Source organism: Hemiscyllium ocellatum, chromosome 6, assembly GCF_020745735.1.
Source record: "Hemiscyllium ocellatum isolate sHemOce1 chromosome 6, sHemOce1.pat.X.cur, whole genome shotgun sequence".
Taxonomy (NCBI): domain Eukaryota; kingdom Metazoa; phylum Chordata; class Chondrichthyes; order Orectolobiformes; family Hemiscylliidae; genus Hemiscyllium; species Hemiscyllium ocellatum.
Genome location: NC_083406.1, coordinates 15,833,882 through 15,853,840, shown reverse-complemented (window position 1 = coordinate 15,853,840; position 19,959 = coordinate 15,833,882). Strand labels below are relative to the sequence as shown.

Below are 19,959 nucleotides of genomic sequence, written 5' to 3'. Positions count from 1 at the left end.
ACATTCAGTCACATCATACCTGAAACATCCAGTCACACCATACCTGAAACATCCAGTCACACCGTACCTGAATCATCCAGTCACATCATACCTGAAACATCCAGTCACACCATACCTGAAACATCCTGTCACACCATACCTGAAACATCCTGTCACACCATACCTGAAACATTCAGTCACATCATACCTGAAACATCCAGTCACACCATACCTGAAACATCCAGTCACACCGTACCTGAAACATCCAGTCACACCGTACCTGAAACATCCAGTCACACCGTACCTGAAACATCCAGTCACATCATACCTGAAACATCCAGTCACACCATACCTGAAACATCCAGTCACACCATACCTGAAACATCCAGTCACATCATACCTGAAACATCCAGTCACACCATACCTGAAACATTCAGTCACATCATACCTGAAACATCCAGTCACATCATACCTGAAACATCGAGTCACACCATACCTGAAACATCCAGTCACATCATACCTGAAACATCCAGTCACATCATACCTGAAACATCCAGTCACACCGTACCTGAAACATCCAGTCACACCGTACCTGAAACATCCAGTCACACCATACCTGAAACATTCAGTCACATCATACCTGAAACATCCAGTCACACCATACCTGAAACATCCAGTCACACCGTACCTGAATCATCCAGTCACATCATACCTGAAACATCCAGTCACACCATACCTGAAACATCCTGTCACACCATACCTGAAACATTCAGTCACATCATACCTGAAACATCCAGTCACACCATACCTGAAACATCCAGTCACACCGTACCTGAAACATCCAGTCACACCGTACCTGAAACATCCAGTAACATCATACCTGAATCATCCAGTCACACCATACCTGAAACATCCAGTCACACCATACCTGAAACATCCAGTCACACCGTACCTGAAACATCCAGTCACACCGTACCTGAAACATCCAGTAACATCATACCTGAATCATCCAGTCACATCATACCTGAAACATCCAGTCACACCATACCTGAAACATCCAGTCACACCATACCTGAAACATCCAGTCACATCATACCTGAAACATCCAGTCACACCATACCTGAAACATTCAGTCACATCATACCTGAAACATCCAGTCACATCATACCTGAAACATCGAGTCACACCATACCTGAAACATCCAGTCACATCATACCTGAAACATCCAGTCACATCATACCTGAAACATCCAGTCACACCGTACCTGAAACATCCAGTCACACCGTACCTGAAACATCCAGTCACACCATACCTGAAACATTCAGTCACATCATACCTGAAACATCCAGTCACACCATACCTGAAACATCCAGTCACACCGTACCTGAATCATCCAGTCACATCATACCTGAAACATCCAGTCACACCATACCTGAAACATCCTGTCACACCATACCTGAAACATTCAGTCACATCATACCTGAAACATCCAGTCACACCATACCTGAAACATCCAGTCACACCGTACCTGAAACATCCAGTCACACCGTACCTGAAACATCCAGTAACATCATACCTGAATCATCCAGTCACATCATACCTGAAACATCCAGTCACACCATACCTGAAACATCCAGCCACACCATACCTGAAACATCCAGTCACACCGTACCTGAAACATCCAGTCACACCGTACCTGAAACATCCAGTAACATCATACCTGAATCATCCAGTCACATCATACCTGAAACATCCAGTCACACCATACCTGAAACATCCAGTCACACCATACCTGAAACATCCAGTCACATCATACCTGAAACATCCAGTCACACCATACCTGAAACATTCAGTCACATCATACCTGAAACATCCAGTCACATCATACCTGAAACATCCAGTCACACCGTACCTGAAACATCCAGTCACATCATACCTGAAACATCCAGTCACATCATACCTGAAACATCCAGTCACATCATACCTGAAACATTCAGTCACATCATACCTGAAACATCCAGTCACATCATACCTGAAACATTCAGTCACATCATACCTGAAACATCCAGTCACACCATACCTGAAACATCCAGTCACACCGTACCTGAAACATCCAGTCACACCGTACCTGAAACATCCAGTCACATCATACCTGAAACATCCAGTCACATCATACCTGAAACATTCAGTCACATCATACCTGAAACATTCAGTCACACCATACCTGAAACATCCAGTCACATCATACCTGAAACATCCAGTCACACCATACCTGAAACATCGAGTCACACCATACCTGAAACATCGAGTCACACCATACCTGAAACATCCAGTCACATCATACCTGAAACATCCAGTCACATCATACCTGAAACATCCAGACACATCATACCTGAAACATTCAGTCACATCATACCTGAAACACAGCACTTTACACTTGTCTTCAAAGTGAAAAAAAGTTAGGGTCTCGGCTGCTTTCTTAAAATATTTTGGTGGGGGGGAGGGGTATGCTCTGATCTGTTCCATAACAAAGTGAAGTGAGGAGCTTTTTCACTTTTGTTGCTTTTCCAACTGACTGGAATAACATGCTGTCAACATTTAAGACATGTTATCTCACTGGACATTTCCAGCAGGTATTAAGTGATTTTGATAAAGGGGCATGCGGATCATTCATGGGTCGGCTAGTTAAGGTTAACGCCACAGAATCAAGGCTTCATATACCAGTGATCACCTGATGATGGAGAACGACACTTCACATTGAGTACAAAGAAATGTTCCAGAAACATCCTTTAACCACCCCATAAACACTAATAATCAGCCCTGCAAATGACTCTACATATGAACACCGCCACTTTGTTAACCGTGGGGTTAGCTCAAAGCGTTTTAAATTGGGAGGCCAATTCTCACTAACTTTCCAAAGGAGGCAGGGCTTATCATGGCCCTGCCTTGCCATCTTTAATCTGTACATACCTATTGGCATTGAGAGATTGCAGAGGGGACTTTGTTTTTTGGAGGTCTTGCCAGGCAGAATCCGACAACCAGTGGTTCAATTTACACATTTACTTCATTTCAGACAAATGTGATGTTAAACTTACAGGTAGCCTCTCTTTGCAAAGGGTTGTAAAATATTCCACAAAATTCTCCTTGATTTCCTGATCAATATTTATCCCTCGGCCCATCTCATTAAAACAGATGGTCCAGCCACGATTGCATTGCTCTTCGTTGGATCCTGCTATGCAGAAATTGTCTATGGAATTTCCTCTAGTACAACAGCAGCTATATCTTTGAAGTATTTTATTGACCCTGAAGCATTTTGAGGCTGTGAAAGAGCTATAGAAATGGTTCTACTCAGATGTCCAAACTATAACATAACAATTTAGCCAACACTATTCATTCAAAACATCAATGACAAAACTCTGAAGGAAACGACAGCAAATGACATTGAGATTTCTGATGTCTCGTTGAGAGAGAAGCAGGAAGCAAGGAATTTCAAAACGTAGTTTTGGCTATTTTTCTCAGAATCGATTTATTACATTTATTTATTTTTGTGCCATCCATCTGATTTATCCCTTACCTGGTTGTCCTGGTAATCCAGGTTGTCCATCTTCTCCTGGCACCCCTGGGTCACCTGGGATACCTTGATAGCCCTTTTGTCCTGGAAAGCCTGACCTACCTGCAGAGGGATGTTTAAAAAGATGATTTCATAAGAACGAGTTGTGTGTTTTTACTGTGTGTACAGATGATGCTTGCTTGTTATGTTGAGGGGGACTCATCAGTAAAGGTCTTTCAAGCAGCCTGCATTGTCTTAATTATTTTTCAAGTAATTGCCTACTTCATTTTGGAATGCCTTGATTGAATTTGTATGCACCACACTCTCAGACAGTTCACTCCAGATCCTAACCACTCGCGGTGTGTAAAGGACTTTCCTTGTGCTGTTCTAGTTTCTCTTCCTAATTACTTTATGCTGCCTTGCCCTCGATGTTTACCTAATGGTAAACATTTTCTTCTGATTCACTCTGTCAAGTTTTTGATTGCTTCAATCAGATCTCCACTCAGCCTTCTCTTCTTCAAGTAGAGAAGTTCCAGCTTCTCCCATTTATCCTCCTTACTGAAATTCCTCATTCCTGGAACTATTGTTGCGAATCTTTTCTGCACTCTGTTCACCTACTCTGAAAGGGTGGAGCCCAGAATTGGATGCAATACTCAAGCTGAATCTTGTTTAACTCCAATGTAACCTTCTTTTTATTTATGTATATCTCAGAAAAAGACTATCCTGCTCAACCAGATTATGTCTGCATTCATGATCCACTGCAGTCTCCTCTCATCTTCCTTGATCTATCATTATGAGGGATGGGGAGGCTGAATGACCTATTCTTGAAACAATTTCTTATGTTCTTACAACAAATTTGGCCACAGTTCCATTTGCCAAAACAAAATGGAACCAAGCCTGCTGAATGACTACTCGATATTCAGGTGTTTCACCTTCCCGCACTTCACCCTTGGGGATTAAATGGAAAGGCAACTTCCATAACCTCCCAGGGGAACAGCCAACTCATATTCGACAATGTGGTGCTGAAAAAGCACAGCAGGTCAGGCAGCGTCCAAAAAGCAGGAGAATCAATGTTTTGGGCATAAGCCTTTCATCATCACCACATTGTTGGTTCTGATCTCCAGCATCTGCGGTCCTCGGTTTCTCCTAACCAACTCACCTTGCAGGCTCTAGCCCGGTAAATGGTGAGGTAAGGAGTCCCATAGCTGGAGGCTTGCTAATCTGCCCTGGCATCCTGCCCGTTATTGGAGGCATCAAGGCCTGAACATATGAAGGGGCAGTGCCAACCCAGGCCTCCCTGATTCCCCAGGCTCCTTGTTGGCATGTAACTGGACCCCACAGACTTGGTGATCTGCAGTGGATTCCATCAAATCTTCAACATTTCATGGCAAGATTCCCTAATGGATTGATTCATCAGAAAACCAGTGGGTGGCTGGAGAATGGTTCATTATCATTTGTTTTGCATTACCAACAAAAATTAATTTCAGCTTGTATAAAAATTAACATCAAAAAGGTAATTGCAAATTAAGAGTTATGGGTAACTAGAAGCAGGCAGAGAATTTGCACTTATATATAAGTTTATAGAGTTAAGACAATGAGAAATAGGAACGTGAGTAGGACATTCCAGTCCCTCAAGCCTGCTCCACCACTCAATAGGATCATGGCTGACCTGATATTCCTCATGGCCACTTTCCTGTCTTTTACCTGTCACCCTTGTATCCCCAACTGATCAAGAATCTATCTGTCTCAGCCAGAAGTATACACAAGGATTCTATCCCCACAGCTCTCTGCCAGCAAGGAATTCCAAAGACTCACACCTCCCTGAGAGATGAAATTCCTCCTCATCGCAGTCTTTATTCTGTGACTATGCCCTTTGGTTGTAGATTTGGTCATGAAGCGAAACATCATCTCGGCATTTACCTGGTAAAGCTCCTGAAGAATTCTATATTTTTCAATGAGATCACCTCACATTCTTTTAAATTCCAATAAATAGAGTCTCAACCTGTTCAATCCTTGGTCATAAGGCAATCCCTCCATACCAGGGATCATCCCTGTGAGCCTTTTCTGAGTTGCCTCCAATGAATATCTTCTTTTCAAAACATCACACACACATTCACACATACTTCTGTACAGAGATATATGATACACACCATCACAGACATGTACACACAAGCAGATACACAAGAGCACAGCACGTGTGCAGAATACGTTGTTGTTATGAAAAATCAAAGATGAATGCATTGACCTGGATCTCCTGTATCTCCTTTCTGTCCTTTCATTTTCTCCATCTCACTTTTATCTATGAATCCGGGCTTTCCCACAAGACCAACTTCTCCTTTTGTCCCCTTCTCACCGCCTGTCCCAGAGGGTCCCGGGAATCCAGGCAAGCCGCGGTCACCTGATGAGAAAAACGTGGTGAGATACACACTCTTCAAATTAGGAAAGCTCGCTTGAATCTTTTTGCCTCGGCGTTAAGGAGTGCATCAAAGTCATGAAAAACACAAGAGATTTATTTGCTCACAACCAAAAACAGAAATTGCTGGAAAAGCTCAGCAGGTCTGGCAGCATCTCTGGGGAGAAACTATGTTTAACATTTGAGGTTCTGTGACCCTTCCTCAGGTCGCTAGGAAAGAATTGGTTTTTATTTCGAAGATGGGGTCTTAGGAGTAAATGGTAAGTGGAGATAAAAGACCAAAGAGAGAAGAAGAGTTGGACAAACTGGGCTGGCACGGTGGCTTAGTGGTTAGCACTGCTGCCTCACAGCACAAAGGTCCCAGGTTCGATTCCAGCCTCAGGTTCCTGTCTGCATGGAGATTGCACATTTTCCCTGAGTCTGTGTGGGTTTCCTCCGGGTGCTCCAGTTTCCTCCCACAATCCAAAGATGTGCAGGGCAGGTGAATTGGCCATGCTGAATTGCCCATAGTGTCAGGCGCATTAGTCAGAGGGAAATGGATCTGGGTGGGTTACTCTTCAGAGGGTCGGTGTGGACTGGTTGGGCCGAAGGGCCTGTTTCCACACTGCAGGGAATCTAATCTAATATAAAGTAGTGGGTAATGATCATCTTGGGAGAATGAATAATTAGTGGCTAACAATGGGTTGTGTGGTAACAGGGCCTGGTGGGTGGGATTTGGGGATCAGGAGATGGGAGATGGTGTTTCAAGCCTTAAAATTGTTGAATTGATATTCTGTCCAGAAGGTTGTAGCAAAGTGGAAAATGAGGTGCTATTCTTCCATCTCAAGCCTGAGACAGAGACGTTGACCAGATTTTTTTGTTTCTGTTCTGAGTTTTGCACTTCCTCCTGGCCCTGCTGCTTGTGAGTCATGAGTATCTCATTAACAAGGCCAGTCACAAGAATGGGGCCTTAGCAAACAGGTTAGCCAACTTGCACAGGAGACAAATCTGACTCATACCAAAACCTCATGCCTAAAGCTGCCTCCCGGTCAGGTCATCCAACAGTGAAAATTAAATCTGATTTATATTCCTTCGACGTTCACTTAGTGAAACCTAATGATCACCTTCTATTCTAATCTGAGTCCATCACATGGAGCTCACTCCATGACTAAACATGGCCATTTCATTTGACACTATATATTTCAGAGCATGGAAATACACATGGACAAAAAGAACATTTGGCTGACTTCACTGTTCAAAAGATTCTTTGTGACATTCATGTGGGGCAGCATGAGGACACTGAGTCACACACACCGTCCGAATTTGGAAAGACATAGTCATCTCTTCACTGCATTGGGTGAAGCAGTGTGGGTGTCCCCTGTGAACTGAAGGGTTTCGAGAAGGTATTTCACTATCAAGCTCAATGAAAGATGATGGACAATAAATGCTGGTCTGGCCAAGAGCACCCATATCCCGATAATGAACGTTTAGAAATACGGCAAGGGTGGACACACATGAAGCAAAACAAGGAGCTGAGAATGCAGGAGGGTATGTTAAATAGTATCGTACAATATGGTGACATGGAGTATTCAATGCAGCTTGACCAAAGGGAGAAGAGAGAATAAAAGTTGGATGCACCAGTCTGCAGGAGATTTGTCACATGTCAATTTTGTTTTCAAAAATTTGTGTGTCTATTAATGCTACAGAAAATATTACAATGACGTTCCTCTCCCTTGCCATCTCCACAAAGTTTCTGCGATGTCCAATAGGTGCTACTTAAATGCCAACTCTTTCTTTTATGTCGAATCATCAAGTGTTTCCAGTAACACAACCACACATTACCAAATGCAAACTCCCAAAATATCACAAGATGTAAAATACTTCCAGCTGTCATGATATCAATCAAAAACAAATTTGGAATAAAATGCATGCACTGACCTTTCAGACCAGGAAGTCCCACATTTCCTGGAGATCCCGGTAATCCTTGGCTTCCTGGTGTACCCATGACCCCCATTTCTCCTTTGGGACCTATAATGACAGAATTTGGTAAGAATTTGAGAACTTGGAATCAGAATGAAATCCAACACTGATGGTCACAGGCACACAGTAGCTGGGTGTAGGCTGAGTATTAGGATAAAACAGTCTAATTTCGCACCAATCTGGGAACAGAATCAAAAATTGTGATGCTGGAAAAGCGCAGCCGGTCAGGCAGCATCTGAGGAGCAGAAGCGTCAATGTTTCAAGCATAAGCCCTGAATGTTCTGATGAAGAGCTTATGCTAAATACATCGACTCTCCTGCGACTCAGATGTTGCTTGACCTGCTGTGCTTTTCCAGCACCACACTTTTTGACTCTGATCTCCAGCATCTGCAGTCCGCACATTCTCCCCGATCTGGGAACAGAGTCCAGTCTGAGTCCGGATTGGTATCGATTGAGACTGCTTTGTTTCAGAATCATCTCAGACTCACACTACATGTGAAACACATGCAACATTGTGAAACTGCAAAATTATGAGGGGCATGGATAGGATAAATAGACAAAATCTTTTCCCTGGGGTCTGGGAGTCCAGATCTAGAGGACATAGGTTTAGGTTGAGAGGGAAAAGATATAAAACAGACCCAAGGGGCAACGTTTTCACACAAAGGGTGGTATGTGTATGGAATGAGCTGCCAGAGTATGTGGTGGAGGCTGGTACAATTGTAACATTTAAGAGGCATTTGGATGGGTATATGAATAGGAAGGGTTTGGAGGGATGTGGGCTGGGTGCTGGCAGGTGGCACTAGATTGGGTTGGGATATCTGGTTGGCATGGATGGGTTGGTCTGTTTACATGATCTACATCTCTATGACTCTATAACTGAGAAATCAGCGCATTACAAATAAGTCTTGAAATGCTTCACTTTGCTAGCTTCCACTCCTCAGGTAGGTGGCAGTCTTGTTATATTTACCCTGTTTCTATAACTCTGCCTATCCATTATAAGTAATGATAAATTACTGCAAATATCCAACTTGTCTGGTCTCAAAGAGAAGGGATTGGTTTGTTTTGATCCCTGCGATTGTCTTTATGGAGTTCTTCCATTTCATAGCTGTTAGTGGTGAGCTGTTGGTACATAACTCCACTGGAGCTTTGATCAGAGTTGGTAAGTTTGGAAGGAAGGAAAAAGAGAGGCAGCATGAACTAAATGGTATAAAATAGGCTGCAGGAACAACGGCCCACAATTTACACACACAGAACAGGTTGAGATGGCTGTCAAAAAGCATAGAATTTATAAATAATGGCATAGGGTATAAAAAAAACAAGGAAGTTATGCTAAAATCTTTATAAAGTACTAGTTACATTTCAAATGAAGTATTCTATCCAATTCTGGCCACCACATGTTTAAAAGGATGTCAAAAACTTGGAGAGGGGTGGGGAACGGAGCCAAGGATAAGAATGGAGCCAATTCCTTGGAAAGGCTGCAGAACTGGGAATTGTTTTCCATGGAGCAATAAGGTTGAGAGGTGATTTCACAGAATAGAATAGAATACCCTTTATTGTCATGTGTACTGAAGTACAGGGGGACAGTGAAAAGTTTTACAATGACATCTCTGATGGCACCACCTGAGGTAAAAGTGTTTTATAAGCTAGATGGGGAGAAATTGTTTCTAATTAACTCGTAGATACAGGTTTTGAAAATTGCTTAAAGAATCAGGATGGAAGTTCAAGAAACTTTTGGTCTAAGTAGTGAGTTGTGGTGATCTGAAACATCAACCTGAAACTAGATACAACAACAACTTTCAAAGAGAAATTGGATAGATATTTGAAATGTATGGAAGCAGGGTGACCGGGGCTAATTAAATCACTCTTTTAAAGTTCCAGCAGAGGAACAGAGGACGGAATGGTTCTGTCTATGATTTCAAATTGGCCTTGCTAAGAGCTTCCCATAAATAGGTCTGAAAAATTGACCACAGTAATAGTTCTGCAATTGCTAGCTTACCTTGAAATCCCGGAGGGCCATCTTTTCCTGGGGGCCCAATTTGCCCTGAAAAACCTGGAGAGCCAGGAAGACCTTTTGCTCCCTGATTCCCCTTCTCCCCCTGTGGACCTGGGATGTCTAGACCTGGAAAGCCAGGATCACCCTTCGTGCCTGGCAATCCTTGGAATCCTGCATTATAAAAATAAATTGTCACATATTTAAACACTTAATTGGTGACCGACATTTTGTGGCATTCAGGTCTAGGTGGAATGCTCTCTGGAGGGTCAGTGTGGACTAGATGGGCTGAATGGCCTGTCTCCATTCTGCATACAAACTTGGGCTGAAAAAATGGCAATTAATGTTTGAACTATACAAGTGCCAGGTAGAGAGGACCTAATAATTCTCAACTTACAGTAGCATCATCACCTTTGCTGAATGCCACTATCTGCATCATGGGGTTACCAATGACCAGAAACCGAACTGGCCCAACCATATCAATAGAGTGGCTACAGGAACATGACAGACGCTAGGGGTACTGCAGGGAGTAACTAACCCCTGACCCCCGCCAAAGCCTCCCACCATCTACAAGGCACAAGTCAGGAGTATGATGGAATATTCCCCACTTGCCTGGATAGGTGCAGCTCCAACAACACTCAAGAAGTTCAAAGCTATCAAGGCCAAAGCAGCCTGCTTGATTTTATCATACCAACCGCTTTCACCTATCTTTCCCTACAGCGCTGACGTACACTGGCAGCCCTGAGTACAATTTATAAAAGACACCGCAGCAAGGCTCCTTTAACAGCATCATTCAAAACAGTGAGCTCTGCCACCTGGGAAGGTGAAGGATAGAGATATACAGTGACACCACCAGATGCAAGCTCCCCCTCCTGACCACCCATCACCCTGATTGCAAATATACTGCCGCGATGGTCAAAATCCTGGAATTACCTTCCTAACAGCATTCGGGATGCATCTACACAACAAGGACAGCTGCTTGTTTAAGAAGGCAGCTCACCACCATCTTTCCAGGGTGATTAGTGATGCACAACAAATGTTGATCCAGCCCACATCCCATGAATTGTTATCTTTTAAAAACAATCACTAAATGCAAGCAGCCTGTTTGTTATAATATTGCTGTTTGTGGGATCTTGCTGCTGCATTTCCTACATTCCAACAGTGACTGCATTTTGAAAGCATTGCATTGGCTATGAAGTCCTTTGGGCCATCCTATAGTCATGAACCATTCCATACCAATGATGTTCCCTTCAGCTAGGAGGTACCTGGGAGGCCTGGTGGTCCCTGAGGTCCTGGCTTGCCCTGCTGACCTGGTGGCCCAATTCCTGCTGGGCCTGGAAGTCCAGGAGGGCCCAGTGGTCCCGTTGGACCGGTTCTGCCTGAAAGAACAATAAAGAACAAATGGGTATCCAGACTATTTAAAGCTCCATGGTTAATTCTCAAGCTGGTGACGGTGAATATCAAAATCTACTTTCCCCATGCAGTCATAGAATCATAGAGGCTCACAGCACGAAAATAGATCCCTCATCCAACTAGTTCATGCCGACCAGATATCCCAACCCAACCTAGACCTATTTTGCCAGCACTTGACCCACATCCCTCTAAACCCTTCCTATTCATATACCCAGCCAGATGCCTATTAAGTGATGTAATTGTACCAGCCTCCACCACTTCCTCTGGCAGCTCATTCCATACATGTACCACCCTCTGTGTGAAAAAGTTGCCCCTTCGGTCTCTTTTATATATTGCCCCTCTCACTCTAAATCTATGCCCTCTAATTCTGGACTCCCCAACCCCAGGGGAAAGACCTTGTCTATTTATCCTATCCATGCCCGAAATCACCCATCAAAACAACAGAAACTCTGGCCACCTCATTGGTCAGACGCAAAGGAACTTGAGTGGGATGTTTGGCCGTGTGAACATTTAGATCATTCAGTTTCAGGCAAGCACTTGATGACGTTCAGGGAAGAGAACGTTCCATGAGATAGCTCCATTAGTAAGTCCCACAATATTAGTTATGTTTCATTTTGCCTGGCAATAGGGGAAGGGCCATTTGCAATGTTGTCAATAGGCCACTCGAAACAGTTCAAGGGTCACTGAAGAGCTGTGTGAGGGTCATACCTATTTGGAGTCGAGAGTGTGGTGCTGGAAAAGCACAGCAGGTCAGGCAGCATCCGAGGAGCCTGAGAATCCATGTTTCGGGCAAAAGCCCTTGCTCATTCCTGAGGAAGGGCTTTTGCCCAAAACGTCAATTTTCCTGCTCCTTTGATGCTGCCTAACTTGCTGTGCTTTTCCAAAACCGCACTCTCGACCCTGATCTCCAGCATCTGCAAGGCTCACTTTCTCCTCAGACTTATTTGGAGCTGGAAGATTGATAAAGACAGAAGGAGGCTCCCGTGATGAAGAGAGCTACAGAAGTGGTGAGTTGGCTGTGTACAATCAGACATCAGACAGAGTTTTGAGGCATCGGTGGAGGCACAATGAACAGTAACATTTTGGATTGGTGAGATGCTAAGAGCAGTTGGATAGCTATGTTCAATCAGAAACCAGAGGAGGTCTAGGAGTTGGTAGGTACTATTAGTTTCAGAGTTAGGGCTCAGAAAGCTTTGTGGAAGCTGTAGGGGTTTGGAGGAAATCTTTAATAGCTCAGTGCAGCTGTGAGCAAGGGTGAAGGAGACTCACAAACAGTTTTTTCTATGTGCGTCGGAGCCAGATTAAAGGCAGGCCAACAAACCCAGGGCCGTGGCTGAGTCGGTGAAGCCCCCATGGTTGTGAAAAGCTTGAGCTGGGCCTGGGATGAAGTGCTGGAGTGCAGTCTCCTGTAACCAGTGGGTGTGTTAACACAGGGAAGCAAGTGAGAACACCCGAATGTGAGCAGCCGATGCTCAAACCAGCTGCTTTTGAGGGAGTTCCAAAGCTGTGTCATTAAAAGTGCAGAATTATTATCTTTTATAAAGCTTGAATGAGATTTGATGACCCATAGTGTCACTCACATCTGTGGTGGTTATTGGGAAGTCAGTGGCGATGTCTTGATTGAGATTGGTGTTTAATGTGTAGCATAAACAGACATAAAATACAGGTGGTGAGGTCTCATCCTCTATTGGCACATTGTCATCTAAACAACTAATTAACTAGCTAATTAACTGAGACTAACAGTTTCCTCCATTACAGCACTGACCACAAGTTGTAACTTAAGGAGTTACCTTGTCATTCATGAAGTGCTTTTGAAAAGAACTCGAGGAACAGAATTCTCATTGCCTCTTAAGCTCTCTCTTTACAGATACATTTGAAGTTCATTTCATGCACCTTTCCTTGGATCTGTTCCTCACCTTTATCACCTGTGAGGCCAGGTAATCCAGGGTTTCCCGGTGCTCCTGGTATTCCAGGGATTCCTGGGTCACCTTTACCTCCTTGAACTCCATCGAGTCCTGGGACACCTGGAAATCCTCGGGGGCCCGGCAGTCCCACTCCTGGCTGGCCCTGAATTCAACAGATAAGAGGTTGGTTAAAATGACAGCATCTTACAACTCAGCAACCCCATGTAGGTCCTTCAAGTCTACCCCTTGTCCACTGGGTTCTGAATACATTCCACTTCATGTGCAACATTGAAACATAGCGATGAAGTATGGGATTTGATTTACCTGCACTTCCCAAAATCGGGATCACTGGACCTGAAACATTAACTCTGATTTCTCTTCACAGATGCTGCCAGACCTGCTGAGCTTTTCCAGCAACTTCTGTTTTTGTTTCTGATTTACAGCATCTGCGTTTTTTTAAAGTTTTTACAGGATTTGATTTGATTCCTGATGAAGGGCTTATGCCCGGAATGTCGATTCTCCTGCTCCTCGGATGCTGCCTGACTGGCTGCGCTTTTCCAGCACCACACTCTCCACTCTGACCTCCAGCATCTGCAGCCCACACCTTCTCCTTCCTACAATCCAGTCTACTGCATTCGCTGCTCACAATATGGTTTCCTCTACACTGGGGAAATGAAGCGTAGACTGAGTGACTGCTTCACAAAACACCTACATTCTGCCCGCAAAAATGATCCTGAGCTTCCCGTTACCTGCCACTTTAACACCCCACCCTGGTCCCTGGCCATCGTCTCTGTCTCAGGCTTGTTGCAGTGTTCCAGCGAGGCTCAGCACAGGCTGGAAGAACAGCATCTCATTTGCCACTTGAGGACCCTGCAGTCCTTTGGACTCAATATTGAGCTCAATGATTTCAGAACCACGCCCCCCACCCCCATGTCCTAGCCTCCTACCCCACACACTAGGCCTTGTTATCACACACGGAACAGGAGATTCGACGTTTCGGGCATAAGCCCTTCTTCAGGAATTTTTATGAAGATTCCTGAAGAAGGGTTTATGCCCGAAACGTCAAATCTCCTGTTCCCTGGATGCTGCCTGACCTGCTGTGCTTTTTCAGCAACACATTTTCAGCTCTGATCTCTAGCATCTGCAGACCTCACTTTCTCCTTGTTATCACACAGTCTGCCATTACACGCTACTTGTTGTTAGTCACTAACAGTCTCCATTAACAGCTACTCACCCTCCAAACCAGATTGTAATTAGCTCCTTTGTCTGTCCAACTATTCTCTATGGGTTCTATCCCCACCTATCATTTCCTCCTTACACCTTTCCCCCACCCTATCTTCTGCACACAAATTGACATTTTCCTAGCTAGCATCAGTGCTGAGGAAGGGTCACCGGACCTCCTGCAACATTAATTCTGATTTCTCTTCACAAATGCTGCCAGACCTGCTGAGCTTTTCCAGCAACTTCTGTTTCTGGTTCTGATTTACAGCGTCTTTGGGTTTGTGCAGGATTTGATTTGATTTATTATTGTCACATGCACCAAGGTACAGTGAAAAGTTTTGTTTCACATGCAGTACAGCAGATCATACCATACAAGGTCACAAGATCACAGGGTGATTGAACAGAGTGGGGAATACAACGTGACTGCTCAAAGCAGATGTACAGAAAGCAAGATCAATGTTAGATTGGAAATTTAAGAGGTCCTTCAAGTACGCTCCACCATTCAATATGAAAGTAGCTCATCCTCTATCTTCACACCACATTCTCGCTTTCTCTCCATACCCCTTTATCAATCTTTTTGTTGAATATACTCAGTGACCCAGCTTTCACAACCCTCCTGGATGGCGAATTGCACAGATTGACCACTCTCTGGGTGGAGAAATGTTTCCTCACCTCAGTCCTAAAAGGCCTACCCTGTATCCTGAGATTGTAATCCTTTGTTCCAGTCTCCAGGGGAAACATCCTCCCTGCATTTGTTCCGAAGATCTCTGTCAGAATTTTATGCTTCAATCAGATCCCCTCTGATCTTTCTAAACTTGAGTGAATACAGGCCCAATCTCCCTTCAAATAGCGGGCTTGCTATCTTCAGGGTCAGCTGTTTGTCTTTTGGAAGTTGCCATTGAGTCTACCTCCACCTGCCACTTCAGAGAACACATTTCAGGTCGAAATAATGATGTGGAGGTGCAGAATGTCCTGAAACAGACTCGCTACCACAGCCACATTTGCTTCCTCAGTGTCTGCCTCCGTAACCAACTCATCCCACACGGACTTCGGACCACCTTTAAACCAGCCTACCTGCCTATCGTCCTTTCCATCTATCCACTCCACCCTCCTCTCTGACCTATCACCTCCATCCCCACTCCCCATTCACGCATTGTCCTCTTTGCTACCTTCGGGTAGAAAATGAGGTCTGCAGATGCTGGAGATCACTGGAGATCCTGATGAAGGGCTTATGCCCGAAACGTCGAATTTCCTATTCCTTGCTTGCTGCCTAACCAGCTGTGCTTTAACCAGCAACACATTTTCAGCTCTTTGCTACCTTCCCCTACCCTACTCTCTGACCTATCACCTCCATCCCCACCCCCACCTCCATTCACTTATTATACTCTATGCTACTTTCTCCCCATCCCCACCCTCCTTTCAGTTATCTCTCCACCCTGTAAGCACTCTGCCTCTATTCCTGATGAAGGGCTTTTGCCCAAAACGTCAATTTTCCTGCTCCTCAGATGCTGCCTGAACTGCTGTGCTTTTCCAGCATCACTAATCCAGAAAGTTAAAAGTCACACAACATCAGGTTATGGTCCAACAAGGCGGCACGGTGGCTCAGTGGTTAGCACTGCTGCCTCTCAGGGACCCAGGTTCAATTCCTGCCTTGGGTAACCATGTGGAGTTTGCACATTCTCCCTGTGTCTAAAATTGGGCCTTTGAAGACAGAAACAGGGGAATATATTATGGGGAATAAAGAAATGGCACAAGAATTGAATTGGTACTTCAGGTCTGTGTTCACTGGGGAAGACCCAAGCAATCTCCCTGAGGTAACAGTGGCTGAAGGACCTGAGCTGAAGGGAATTTCTATTTGCCAGGTATTGGTGTTGGAGAGACCAGGTATTTGCCAGGTATTGGTGTGAGGTCTGAAGGCTAATAAGTCCCCGGGGCCTGATGGTCTACATCCCAGGGTACTGAAGGAGGTGGCTCGAGAAATCATGGATGCGTTGATGATTATTTTCCAGAGTTCGATAGATTCAGGATCAGTTCCTGCAGATTGGAGGGTGGCTAATGTTATACCACTTTTTAAGAAAGGTGGGAGAGAGAAAGCAGGAAATTATAGATCAGTTAGTCTGACCTCAGTGGTGGGAAAGATGCTGGAGTCTATTATAAAGGATGAAATTACGACACATCTGGATAGTAGTAACAGGATAGGTGAGTGTCAGCATGGATTTATGAAGGGGAAATCATGCTTGACTAATCTTCTGGAATTTTTTGAAGACGTAACTCTGAAGATGGACGAGGAAGATCCAGTAGATGTAGTGTACCTGGACTTTCAGAAAGCTTTTGATAAAGTCCCACATAGGAGGTTAGTGAGCAAAATTAGGGTGCATGGTATTGGGGGCAAAGTACTAACTTGGATTGAAAGTTGGTTGGCTGATAGGAAACAAAGAGTAGTGATAAACAACTCCCTTTCGGAATGGCAGGTGACATGGGGTACCACAGGGATGAGTGCTGGGACCGCAGCTTTTTACAATATATATTAATGATATAGAAAATGGTATTAATAGTAACATTAGCAAATTTGCTGATGATACTAAGCTGGGTGGCAGGATGAAATGTGATGAGGATGTTAGGAGAATACAGGGTGACCTGGACAAGTTAGGTGAGTGGTCAGATGCATGGCAGATGCAGTTTAATGTGTGGTTATCCACTTTGGTGGCAAGAACAGGAAGGCAGATTACTACCTAAATGGAATTAATTTAGGTAAAGGGGCAGTACAGAGAGAACTGGGTGTTCTTGTACACCAGTCAATGAAGGTAAGCATGCAGGTACAGCAGGTAGTGAAGAAAGTTAATAGCATGCTGGCCTTCATAACAAGAGGGATTGAGTATAGAAGCAAAGAGGTTCTTCTGCAGCTGTACAGGGTCCTGGTGAGACCATACCTGGAATACTGTGTACAGTTCTGGTCTCCAAATTTGAGGAAAGCTATTCTGGCTATTGAGGGAGTGCAGCGTAGGTTCACGAGGTCAATTCCTGGAATGGCAGGATTACTTTACACTGAAAGACTGGAGTGACTGGGCTTGTATACCCTTGAGTTTAGAAGATTGAGAGGGGAAATGATGGAGACATATAAGATTATTAAAGGATTGGACACTCTGGAGGCAGGAAACATGTTTCCGCTGATGGGTGAGTGCCGAACCAGAGGACACAGCTTAAAAATGGTAGACCATTTAGGACAGAGATGAGGAGAAACTTCTTCACCCAGAGAGTGGTGGCTGTGTGGAATGCTCTGCCCCAGAGGGCAGTGGAGGCCCATTCTCTGGATTCATTTAAGAAAGAGTTGGTTAGAGCTCTCAAGGATAGTGGAATCAAGGGTTATAGAGATAAGGCAGGAACAGGATACTGATTAAGGATGATTAGCCATGATCATATTGAATGGTGGTGCAGGCTCAAAGGGCAGAATGGCCTACTCCTGCACCTATTGTCTATTGTCTGTGTCTGCGTGGGTTTCCTCCGGGTGTTTCGGTTTCCTCCCACAGTTCAAAGATGTGCAGGTTAGGTGAATTGGCCATGCTAAATTGCCCATAGTGTTAGGTGTATTAGTTAGGGGTAAATAAAGGGTAGGGGAATGGGTGTGGGTGGGTTACTCTTCGGAGGGTCGGTGTGGACTGGTTGGACCAAAGGGCCTGTTTCCATACAGTAGAAAAAGACAAGTTTATTTGGAAGACTATGAGCTGGTGTTTGATTTTTAACCAGGTCACATTAACTCACTGTAAAAGATTTCTCCTCACATTCCTTCTCGTTCTTTTCCTTATCACCCTAAAGCTGTGTCCTCCAGTTCCCCATTGCACTGCCATGGTGATAATGTTGCTATGGTTAGTGTTTAAGAGGGGGGTGTTTCAGGTACAAGGGTGCTTCCCTAACTGTGGATCATGATTCCCCATTGAGTTCACAGAAACATTAGGTGGATTTGTCAGCACTACCTCCTTTATCTCCACTCCCTGTATTAAGGTGACAGGTTCAGGTGGCCTTATCTTCCATCCTTCCTGGTACCCTCCTTGTAAATCTCCTCTACACCCTCTACAAAACTCTTGACAATCTTTCTAAAGTCTGATGGCCAGAACTGGCTACTTTTCAGGAGCTGGGGATGAACCTAATGTTTGTAACAGTTTGGCATAACTTCTGATTTTGTACTTTATTCATAGTCGGGAATGCTGTTTTCTTTACCATCTTTTCAACTTGCACTCTACCATTAAGGATTGATATACGTGATTTCCTAGGTCTCCTGGTCCCTGTCCCCAGGCTATTCATGGCTCATTTAGTTCACAATGTCTTTCCCCAGTCTTCCTACAAAAATGATCACGACAAAGATCCCAGTGTTAAATTTTATCTGACAGGTTCCTGCTGATTTCAGCAGAATATCGATGATGATTTGAAATCCATTGCCATCTCCCCACTAATATCTACATATTAGAGTTTAGTGCCATCTGTAAACTTAGGATTCCCCAATTCAGGTCATTAATAAAGACTGGGCGGCATGGTGGCTCAGTGGTTAGCACCAGGGACATAGGTTCGATTCCAGCCTTGGGCAACTGTCTATGTGGAGTTTGCACATTCTCCCCGTGTTTGTATGGGTTTCCTCCAGGCACTCTGGTTTCCTCCCACAATCCAAGGATGTGCTGGCTAGATGGAGTGGCCATGCTAAATTGCCAGTGACCAGGGATGTGCAGGCTAGGTGGACTGACCATGGGAAATGCAGGGTCAAGGGATAGGGTAGGATCTGGGGGGGGATGCTGTTGGTGTATACTCTGTGTCTATGATATGATGATGCCATGATCAAACAAAGCCAATACAGAGTTCTGAGAAACAGCATTCAATATCCAATTCGAGGGTTTCATCACTGACCTTTGCCCCTGGGGGTCCCAGCTGGCCTGGAATGCCATCATTCCCTGGACGTCCTGAAAGACCAGGAAGGCCTGGTGGTCCTTGAATTCCTGGTGAACCTGTTAAACAGAAAGGTTGGAACGTGAATGGCTGACCACCTTTCCCAGACTCCTTCAAACCATCGACGCAGTATCCTGAGAGGGAGGCAGTGTGGCAGACATTGTGAAGAATTCAGATCCTTGTGACAGAAAAGATCATGAAGTGACCATAGATTGCAACAGGGTAAATGGAAGTTGGCTGTTCCCAGGTTTGGGATTCATGAATGAGGAACCATTGATCTAAGATTAGACATCAGAGGTTTTTAAGCAAGTGAGGGGCTCTTTTGCAGTGAGAGCATTGGGGTGTGGAATTCTCTCCCAGAGTTAGTAGCTGAGGCAGGAATGGTGTCAACATTTGAACTGGAGTACAGATAGGTATGAAGGAAGAGGTGTAAGGAGGGATGTAGGAACAAGATTAAAACATAATTATGAATATTTGCTATATTGAAGAGACAATCTGACTAAGGCTGAATGGATTTTTTTACAAACCAACTGACTCCCAACAGATACCTGGATTACACCTCTTCCCACCCTACCTCCTGCAAAACTGTCATCCCATA

General features: G+C 44.5%; 1 protein-coding gene across 1 annotated transcript in view; it reads right to left on the bottom strand.

Annotated features, from left to right (window-relative positions):
* The window catches only part of LOC132816368 (collagen alpha-1(IV) chain-like), a 222,719-nt gene that overhangs the window by 46,716 nt on the left and 156,044 nt on the right, over positions 1-19,959 (bottom strand). The window contains exons 29-35 of the mRNA XM_060825835.1: positions 19,323-19,420; positions 13,221-13,371; positions 11,157-11,270; positions 9,898-10,065; positions 7,860-7,949; positions 5,775-5,927; positions 3,554-3,652 (exon numbers count right to left, since the gene is read on the bottom strand). Coding sequence (XP_060681818.1) covers positions 3,554-3,652; positions 5,775-5,927; positions 7,860-7,949; positions 9,898-10,065; positions 11,157-11,270; positions 13,221-13,371; positions 19,323-19,420 — 873 coding nt within the window. The remainder of the gene's footprint in view (positions 1-3,553; positions 3,653-5,774; positions 5,928-7,859; positions 7,950-9,897; positions 10,066-11,156; positions 11,271-13,220; positions 13,372-19,322; positions 19,421-19,959) is intronic.